At 36.9% G+C, this 11,040-nt stretch overlaps 1 protein-coding gene across 2 annotated transcripts; it reads right to left on the reverse strand.

Moving 5' to 3' along the window:
* Nucleotides 1-2,103: 2,103 nt before the first annotated feature.
* LOC107561940 (L-threonine 3-dehydrogenase, mitochondrial-like) lies at nt 2,104-8,178 on the reverse strand. 2 transcript variants are annotated; one of them, XM_016246486.1, is made up of 9 exons: nt 8,046-8,178; nt 5,363-5,562; nt 5,157-5,199; nt 4,964-5,034; nt 4,337-4,486; nt 3,975-4,147; nt 3,788-3,878; nt 3,221-3,490; nt 2,104-3,137 (listed from the first exon to the last, which is right to left on the reverse strand). In XM_016246486.1, exons 2-9 carry the CDS (start codon nt 5,550-5,552, stop codon nt 2,998-3,000), a joined length of 1,128 nt encoding a protein of 375 aa, XP_016101972.1. In that variant the 5' UTR covers nt 5,553-5,562; nt 8,046-8,178; the 3' UTR covers nt 2,104-2,997. The 2 variants fall into 2 exon arrangements, with proteins under 2 accessions (XP_016101972.1, XP_016101973.1); XM_016246487.1 differs by lacking the exon at nt 8,046-8,178 and adding an exon at nt 5,680-5,721.
* Between the last annotated feature and the right edge of the window lie 2,862 nt (nt 8,179-11,040).

Below are 11,040 nucleotides of genomic sequence, written 5' to 3' on the forward strand. Positions count from 1 at the left end.
CAGACACTTCAAAGGATCTTATGACAAAAACCACAAACTTCAAAAAGGCATATATGGGAGGGTTCATAGTTAGTCTGTGTTGCCAAGTACTTAACCAATTTATCAGATAAGTGCCATATTACTGCCCTACTTTCTGAAAGAATGGCAGATCTTTTGTCAGTGTATATACTGTACAAACAGGTATTATATAACCTGCTTTCAAAGCGTACATTTACAATCTAAATAAAAAGGTGACTTGAATGCCCCTGAAATGTTTATGTGGCACGACTCCAATCAAAACATGAAAATGACTCAGAAATTGTTCAGCGATAACTTAGGGAGATTATAGTCTTAAATCAAGGCATTATGCACTAATAACCTTGATCAGAAGTGACAAGACGAGTACAATGTGAACATGCTTTAATGCACAGCTCATGTGCAGTCAACATAACCTCAAAAGAGACTGCCATTAAAACGCTGATCATATTTCCCATAAAAATAAAAATTAATTAAACACTTTAATGACTGGTGGCACTGTAGTCAATTGGGTACTATTTAACAAGTGCAGATAAACACCAAGAAAATGAAAAATAAATAAATACATTTAAAAAATACAATGACAGTTCTACCCTCAGTTATCTTTTTTAACCCTTAGGTGCTGTTTGGGGTCTTTTTGACCCCAAATGATGTTTGCTAAAAAAAAATGGCATGAGACTTTGCACAGTTGTCAACATTTGGTAGCTCTACTACAAAAACAAATACTATTTTTTTTTTATTAAACTGGGTTGATATCTGGTTGTATGTTAGTGTGAAAAAAAAAGTCACAATCAGTATGTTTGGGGTCTCTGGAGACACATTGAAATGAATGGGGAAATTATAAAATCAATACTTTTTCTTTTTAATTTGTCAAATAAAATCACTAAATCCACCACAATGCAGACCACAAAATACACAAAAATGAAGTGGCAACCCTTCCACACGTTCACAATGCAGAACAATTACGCTCGCACACCCCCACCCCAAAAAATATCACCCATAGAAGTCAATGGGAGACTATAAAATATAGTTTTTTTTTGTTACATAATTTGTCAAAAATGTCAGTTACAATGCAGACAACACACAAAAACTGAAGGGGTGACACCACAGCACATCCACCGTGGAGGAAAAACCCACACACACATATGACACCACATACAATTTGACCATAATCATGTGTCATAATTGCAAAAAAAAAAGTGATTTTATAATCTCTTAACATAAATCTAAATAATAAAAAAAACTTACTACACCTATGTGGAAATGGCAAATGGGCCATTTAGTAATGCTCTAGACTCTAGAGCTATCTGGTGGCTGTAGTTGAAATTTCATGTTTTTCTCATTTTAAAATGGAAACAATTTCCCATTATGCTATGGCACAATGGCCATGTTATCCCCATGAATTAAAATTAGGAATGTGGGCCTTTTATAAAGTGTATTTTACATAAAATGTTTTAAAAAAACCTATTTAAAAATATATTTTTAATTATATACATTTTTAAAATTCCATTAAATACTTTCAAAACTGCACAAATATAGAGTAAAAACGTTAATAAACTGAGTTAAATTGCATTTGTTTAAAAAAAAAAAAGCATTATCATCACATTTTGTTGTCTGTGTTTGTTTTCAAGTAGATGGAAACAATTTCCCATTATGCTATGGCACAATGGCCATGTTATCCCCATGAATTAAAATTAGGAATGTGGGCCTTTTATAAAGTGTATTTTACATAAAATGTTTTAAAAAACCTATTTAAAAATATATTTTTAATTATATACATTTTTAAAATTCCATTAAATACTTTCAAAACTGCACAAATATAGAGTAAAAACGTTAATAAACTGAGTTAAATTGCATTTGTTTAAAAAAAAAAAAGCATTATCATCACATTTTGTTGTCTGGGGTCCCTGGAGACCCCAAGCAGCTGGAGTGTATGCCCCAAACGAACAGCGCATAAGGGTTAATCTCACTTACAAAAAGTCTATCGAACTCAAATAACTAATTCATTACACTTCAAATGAAAGACAATGCAAAATGTTAAAGATAAAAAAGCTTTATTGACACAAGTTTTGTGATCAAAGCAACAAAAAGATGTGCATGCAAAGCTTAACTAAAAATAATTTAAATCTGTTTCCCACTCTCACCTTCATATGGGATAATATATTCCCTGTGGGAAAACATTCATGGGCAAATGCAATAAATGACAAATTGCATTTCACAAAAAGTGACCTTACTGAAGTTTACAGCAAAAATGTGAAGCAAGATCAAATCTTGCATTTAATTAGTAAGTCGTCTAAATAAATAGTGCACAAGAGAGGAAAAGCAACCAAGAGGGATATGGTAACGTCATTTATCATAACGACCCTCACTTTCCCTGAGGACCTACATCTGAGTCCCACCCTGTTTAACCCAGACTCGTCGGTTTATTTTAGAATGGGTTGAAGCTGCTGTTGATGTAACAGTTCCTAACTTTTATTCATATTAGTCTGAACTCGGCCGTCAGCCTTTTCCCCTCATATATTACGTTATTCTACAAAAGGTACAGTAAAATTATTTCTCTTAAATAAAAGGAAAAAATATAGAAATTAAGAAAGAGTAGAATTTGAGGAAGCTACATTTTAGGATCCACCACATTCAGTACTGAACTTTCATGTTTGTTTGGTTTATTTTTCCTGGAGACATAGTGATCCTTTTTCACTAAATGCAAAGTACAAGAGTATGACGTCAGGTTTAAACTCATTCCTCTTCATTTAGCTTTCAAAATACCTGTGTATCTCTGACGGTTTTCCACCCGGACTTGAAAAGAGACCCGACCTCTTTGTATAATCTACAATTATACATACAGTCTGTGCAAGTCAAAAAGGAATATACAGATGACACAAAAGAGAAAAGGAATACGACTATTTACAGACCACGGATCTCTCTTCTGCATCACTATAAATCTTTATGAAATATACATATTTTCAGTGTTCATGAGCAGACTCAGTTGGCCTGGGCGATGCGGGAGTCTGAGCCGATGAAGTTGAGCATCGTCTGGACCAACTCTGGCAGATCATAGTCGTGCTTCCAGCCCCAGTCATTGCGGGCGTTGCTGTCATCAAAGTTCATGGGCCAACTGTCAGCTATATAGACGAAAAACAAGCGTTTTTGCACCATTCATTTGTACCAAAATGTTTGAGGAAAGTGAAGATGTTTTGGATCATACCTATAGCCTGTCGTACAGAGTCAATCTCATATGTGACCTGAAGATCGGGCAGCTGTTTCTGGACCTCATTTGCAAGTTCCTCTGGAGTGAAGCTCAAGGCATTGATGTTGTAGGTGCGCATACTGAGCGATTCCACTGGCGCCTCCATCACCTCCAGCGTGGCCCGCAAACAGTCATCAATGTACATCATGGGCAGCCGTGTGTCTGGCTTTAAGTTGCACTCAAACTTGCCGGTCTTGACGGCGTCGTGGAAAATCTGCACAGCGTAGTCTGGAAAAGCCAATAGAGACAGACTTTCATAACTCACTGCTGTTTTTTGGTCAGCAGTCTCACATATGCAACAGTATGACAGTAACAGCTGTCGAAATACTTTTCAAGTTTTCACATGTGACTTCAGGCAGTAGGAGGTGTGGTTCATATGGCTGGCTGGCATTGGTGCAGGCTTATCTAAGAATACTCAAAGCGAACAACACCCATTTCTGAGCAAGTGCTAGTTGCATAACCTCACTTATGTACGTGAGCAAGCTCATGTGCCAAAAAACACAGATGGAGCAGAGTGCACCGTACCTGTCGTGCCACCGCCGGGTTGCGAGTCTGCAGAGATGATGCCAGGGTACCGAAGACAGCGGAAGTCAAGGCCATATCGATGGTGGTAGTACTGCAGAAAAGGATTGTGGGTAAAGATTAATATTCCGAGTCACATACGGCACAGAAAATAGGTGAAATACTAAAATAAGGGTGACTGGTGTCTTACCTCCCCCATGAGCTCTGCATGGACTTTAGAGACGCCATATATAGTACGTGGTCTCTGCACACAGAGGTCAGGAGTGGGGTTTCGAGGTGAAGTTGGTCCAAAGGCACCAATTGTACTGGGCACAAAGAGCCGAAGCCCATGTTCTGCTGCAATGTCTAGGATGTTGTGTAGACCTACAGGAAAAAAAATGATTTAGAATGAATTTATTATTCATTTATATTTAGTATCATATCAAAATCAAAAGCTAATTTTATCAAAGGCTATTTTTATGGAAAGATCTAGCTGAAAATAGTAATTGAAAATTAAAAGAGGCAAACAGTAGACAAATAAACAAATTGCATTAAAGTTTTCTAAAATCTTACCGGTGATGTTGACTGCTCGTGCCAGTGCCACATTAGCTTCCCCAACAGCACTTAGAAGAGCACTGTAATGCACTAACCAGGTGATCCTGTTATTTACTACAATCTCTCGCAAGTTCTTGTAGTCCAGAATGTCAGAGTAGATAAAGGGGCCTGTGTCAAAAAATATAATCGACACGTCAGTACTTGTGTGATCAGTCTAGCTCTGTACCTTGAACATATTTCTAAATATTAAAAATGTTGAAATGAGGATAAAAATCCTAAAATCCTTAATCTCTAAAAGTTAATGAAACTACTTAAATAAATGCTAAAACTGCACATTCACCCGTTTTAGACATGCAAACAAATGTTAAATCAATTGTCGAAGCTAATTATAAGACATTTTACAAAACAGGCCATTAGCCACATAATAAAGATAATTAGCACTTCTTTACTCATCTAAATTACCTTAACATGTGGAAATTATAAATTAGCCCTAACAAATGACTCTCCAAACTACATCTGGCAAACATCTGGTTGAAATGGATTTGTAATTATAACATAACAGACCCATTAATCAAGTGCAACCCCAATTATTTCTCTCATAAAATTATTTATTACGAATTCATTTGAGAGGAACAGAAGACATACCACTGTGAAAGACGTTGCTTGGTGGTTTCCTGATATCTGAGAGGATCACATTGTTTTTTCCAAATCGCTTCCTATGAAACAGGAGGTATACCTTTATTATGTAATATACGTCTTTATGTAAAACATTACATTTGTAAATGCATCTACTAAGCAAAAACTAAACACATTTATATATATACTACAATGTGCATACCTTAACAGTTTAGCAAGCCCAACCCCTAGTTGCCCGAGGCCACCTGACAGAGAGATAAAAAAAAAAGAATGATCACATATAGGGGAGTAGGGGAGTCAGGATCCACCCTTCTCAAAAATGTGCCAAAACCAGTGTGATCAACGTGGCAAATTACAAAAGTAAAAAAAAAAACCGCCAACGTCCAAAGTACCTGCCGTTTTTCATACCTGTGATGAGAACTTTGGGGTGGTCCGTTTCAGAGAAGGACACAGAATGAAAGCTGGCATCAGATCCAGAGGTGACCTGACGCGGGGAGAAGCTGATGTTGCGTATCGCCACCGTCAGAGGCTGACATCCACACGCAGGAGCCAAGAGGGCCTGCTTTGCTACGTTACTAAGGGCTCTGATGACTGGCATACTCAGTTACCTGGAAAAACAAGAGGGGACACAGGCACATATTATAAGAGCCTTACACATTATAACCAAATGAACACAAATTAAAGAATAGTTCAGCCAAAAATATGCACGGTCATCATTTACTCACTGTCATGTCCTTCCAAACCTGTATGACTTACTTTCTTCTGTAGAACAAAAGAAATGTCAAGCATTACAGCTTCAGTCACCATTCGCTTCCACTGCAACTGCATATGTTTTTCCGATATAAATGTAAGTGAAAGGTAACTAACATTGTTTAACATCTCCTTCTTTGTTCCTCAGAAGCAAGTCATACAGGTTGCAAGATACTGGACATCTAAATATAAAAGCTTGTGCTGCTTTCCGATTAACATTTCAAGTAAAAAAAACATCGAACATATGCTTTTTGCATCAGTGCTATTTCAAAAGTATTTCCATGAACCTTAAAACAACAAATTATAATGGCAGGTAAACAAACTTTAATGAACTAAACCTAATGTAAGGCGCCCCAAAGTTCATACTTCTATTAAATTTGTATAGTAAACCGAAAAACATGTACATTTCCAGGCTGTCATTGCTGAGCTTCTTACCTCGCAAATGTAAAGGCACGAAAGGAACAAAGAATGTAATTTGAGCATATATATACCGCCCTGCATTCTCGGCAGCAAGCGAGAACCGTGCGCTCGCCGAACACATCCTTCAGTTTGACCTCCAAAGGTTTTCATTGTGCCAAGTCTCTGCGGACTGTTCTGTTCTTGTGCCCTGCTTCACAATACTCTAAAACACAATCCGCGCCTTACTTTCAGCCGGTTTGATCTTGAAAGGTAAAGGTCAGTCAGACTTCTGGGAATCAGTTTGGACTAATGTTAGTTTTTAAAGGCCTTTTCAACAGTGTTAACCCTGGCAACGTAATGCTGGGATGTCTCGTTTCATGTCCACACTGTTCATTCTTTATCCCGGGTTAGTAATTAATAATTGGAATGACTTGTTTCGAGATTTCACATTGTTTATCTGTAAACCCCGTATTAACGTTTTGATTTGCATATTTGGCTAACACCGTGTCTACACTGGACGCCAGCGATGCGACAAAATACAGTAGAACCCATTATAATCAGTAATGCTGTCTACACCGGACGCGGCGCTACACGACAAATGCCCGACAGTAAACTGATGCCTCGTTCTACTTATGATGTACTGACACACTTTTCAAATGATTTGCAAGGGTCGCTTTGTCACGTCCAGTGTAGACAAACTTTAGCCGTTGACGGTGTTCTGTCGATTTGTGCTGCTACCTTGTCAGATTTTGCTACCTCTCATTAAAACAAACAAAAAAATGCTACCTGTAAAATGATGGTTTATTAACGTCTACACCTACCCCAACCCTACCCTTACAGTAATGCAAATACTGTAATTGTTATATTCGCGGTTGTGGCTAGAAGGGATACAGCTACAGGAAACCAACAATAATTTGTTCTACCTATTATTAGATTGTGTTTTATTAAAGTCTTCACCTACCTCAACCCTAAACCTACCCTTACAGTAATGCAGATACATTAAATATTGTTATTCAGCGTTCGGCGTGAGAAAAAGGGCGCAATATTCATGTGCGCATGCGCAGTAAACCCAGGTAGGACAATCTGACGGGTAGGATAAAATGTCAGGACACCGGGACAAAAGTCGCATCCGGTGTAACGTTAGACATGGTGTAATGCAGCACACGGCCCGTTTTAATAAAAGCCTGACCATCTATGGCCAGAAGCCTGACCTCTGTGCTCCCTTGAAATATTCACATAACACGAAGCCAACCGTTTCCTACAGACTCGGAGACTAAACACGTGGCGTGGAGACTCGTGAATATTTAATGAGGTAAGCACCAAAGAAGCTCCTGATTGGTTGTCGGTTGCTTAACAACTCGCTGTAAATTAACATTCTTGCAGCTTTAGCGCTGCAATTCGGCCAATATAATCCCGTTTTGAAATGACAAGTTATCTAACCCAGGGTTAAAACCAGCGGTACGACTGAAGTAAAGCGCAATCTTGACTTCTGCTGGCAGACTAGCAGTTCTGTGAAGAAACTGAGGTGCTCACGACGACTAGCGTTACACCCTGTGACGGAACACCTTAAAAGAACGGTCACATGATCAGGATTCGGACACGAACTAACCCATTTTATAAGAGGAAACACTAAAGGGAAGTCTTGTGTTCTCGGGAAAGAGACAAAATAAGGAAGAGCCATAACGTTATAAGATAACCACCTCTTGAGCTTCATTATAGGCCAAAAATCACATCGATATTTAACGGAATGCTTTAGGACAAAGTAGTTGGATTGAGGAGTAAAACGCGGTAAGATTTAACAGACGTGAAAAATAAACTATCATGCATTTTTATCTTTCCAGTCAAGGCCATGGGAAGCCAGCGTTCAGATAAGGTTCTAACGTTAACTGTAATCAATCTTAAAAGCAAAATGCAATCGATTTCAGTAAATGAATTCCCTCACCTTTTGACTAGAATAAGATTCGGAGATTAAGCAAACAGCGTGTTTTTCTGGGCGCCGTGAGCAGCTTTCTTGATCTGGTTTTCCGTCACTGATGCTTCTTTCAGTATCTTCCAGTATTGCATCAGCCCACAGAGGAGGATTTATATCTGCAGCTCAAGAGGCTTTCAGGAGACGCCGGCTGCGCTCTGATTGGCCAACACTGAAGGTGAGGCTCTGGCCACGCCTTCCTGACGTCTAGTTGAAACATGACGACTGGGGTCTTTTCAGGGTCGCACGTTCAACCCCCTCACAACGAATGCATCAGCGGGACGTTTGGTTATGAGATGGGGGGTTGAAAGTGAGAGACAGAAAGCAAATAGTAACGGGTGGGAGAGAAAGTTTCTTCTTTCTATAAAATGCTCTGCAGTTTGATAAGTAGGACCAAACCTACAAGAAAAAAAAAAGATAAATGACCGAATACCTTAATGTGCTTCGGTATTAATTAATAACCCCACTAATTTAGCCTAAAATGTATTTTAAAACATATACATCCTATATTTAAACTATTTTAACCAGCACTTTACTGAATTACTTTTATAATAATAATAATAATAATTAACAATACTAATACTATTAGTAGTAGTAGCTTTGGTATTGATTTTTTTATTCATCATATTAATTGAGAAAAATTAAATTAATATTTAAACTTTAAAAAAATAAATGTTTTTGAAAATGAACTAGTGAAGGCAAAAAGGTGTTTCAAATGTTAAAATGGTGAAACCCTAAAAGAGATTGAGACCAGTTACATGAAGGTGTAGTTTCCCTATTATTATTGACAATTTAACCTAAAATCTTGATTTTGATGGGGGAAAAAATGCATTGACTACTTATTTGTTATACCTTATTGCACTTATTTTGTTATTACATTTATTATTTAAATTATTCATTTAAATTAAATTTTTTTATTTCTTTGTTTCCTTTCTTGATGTTCTATTTTTTCATATTTTATATTGGTTTAAAAGCACATACATGATCAACAAACGTGAGGTGTAGTGACAACAAAACTTGCCCGAATCGTTCTCATAAATGTTGAGCCCTAATTTAGAAGCATTTCAGCAAATAAAAAATCTTGAGAATAAAAACCAATGAAATACGAAACATTATTAAACATTGTTAATTATTTTAATCTGTGAACGGCGCTAAAAAGCATGTTTTGCATCTTTAGAAAAACAAAATAAATAAAGCAAGTCTGATTGATAGCTGGAAACAAAAACAACAGAGGAGCATTACCTTTCCAGCAGCTTTTCTTATTGTTTCTGCTACATGTTCTGCCATTGCATGGATGGCAAGTCAGAGCTATTACAGGTTCTGGTCTGCCAGCCACTCACCATCAATATGATTAAGCCTTCCTGTGATGCTTCAAGGCCATATCCTCTCAACTCAATTGACCTTTACCCTGAAAATCTCTTAGAACCTCAGTCCCATCACTTCAGGTGTATTTATGAGGCTTTTCAATCTAATAGATCAATAGGATGGTTGCCTGATGTGTGCAGGTCACGGAGGAAGGACAGATCTCCAACATAACAAAATAGTGAATGAGTAACTCAAAGTGACACACTTTTAGGGCTTGCGTGAAGTGTTTGCCCGAAGGTTACTTCAGGTCTGCTACTGTCTCCGTGCGCCCAACAAGTGTTGTCTTTGTCCATGATTAAAAGCAGAATACAGAGCATGTCAGCACATACATTATTTCCAGACATAGCAAATCAGTATCTGCACAACACAAGAGGTCCAGTATAGAGTGCATTTGAAACTTGAGCACACGTATACCGTGTACTGTATATGTGTGTCTGTATCAGGCCCATCCCCCAGGAAATACTGCATGTTCCTGATAATGAGTGGAGAAAGCAACCATATGTTTATGTGACGCGAGATGTGGTGCTTTACACAGCCAGCGGTTGTATTTGCAGCACAAGTACAAACAGTATAAAACAGTGTTGCTGTTGCCAATTATTTGACAGTTCAGCAATAGGATTTAATCTATTATTCAATTATTCAATAATCCATAGGAAAAATCAATTATGTTCACAATCCTTAATATATATATATATATTCTACATTCTATAATTTATTTTATATGAGCTTTATATTCAATTTGAAGTTTACATACCATTGTTTCCTTTTTTTCCCAATGGTAATTAGATTTTATCAGTCATTATCATGTTGCGCTGATAAGATAAGTCATATTTTATTACCATTTATCGATTTGGAACGGAGATACTTACAGGTGGTCAATTTAAATATGAAAAATAAAAACAAACAAATGTACATTAAACAATCTTTTAATGCCCACAGAACATAGCATATTTCAGTTAAACATTTAATTCATATATTTTGTAAAGCAAGGCATGACACTGTATAGACAATTATACAGTGAATCTTAATGATGCATGTCAGTTGATGCTACTGAAGTGCCAGAATGAAATAATAAAAAATCGTGCATACAAACCAAACAACAACAACAACTGACTGTCTATACCCAGTATCAAAACCAAAAGAATATTCACGTATTTATGAAACAAGTGAACCCAAAAACCTTTAACGGCACATTGAGCGTATATATCTTGATTTTTTTTTTGCATAAATGATATGTGAAATGATCTGCTCGAGTTTTTGCAGCAAACACCTGTCTACAAGACCATGCTCATGTCACTTATGGAGAACTGGAGGAAATGAAATGCTTTTGTGCAGAACGGAAACTTTAATAATCCCAGTGGGCTTTATTTTTAGATGTTTCTAAACAACTGCTGCATGTATCCTAATAAAGAACTTCATATTCACAAAAAAAAAAAAAAATTTAACAAAGATTTTTAAAGGTTGTGGATTGAAATTTATGACACATTATTTTGACATTCACAATATCACTAACAGAAATCTGTATTTTAAACCATATACTAAATATTTTTACTCTATACAAATATGAATATTACCAGTGTACAAACAATCTTACATTTGTAAA

Source organism: Sinocyclocheilus grahami, unplaced genomic scaffold (assembly GCF_001515645.1).
Source record: "Sinocyclocheilus grahami isolate Dianchi unplaced genomic scaffold, SAMN03320097.WGS_v1.1 scaffold799.1, whole genome shotgun sequence".
Taxonomy (NCBI): domain Eukaryota; kingdom Metazoa; phylum Chordata; class Actinopteri; order Cypriniformes; family Cyprinidae; genus Sinocyclocheilus; species Sinocyclocheilus grahami.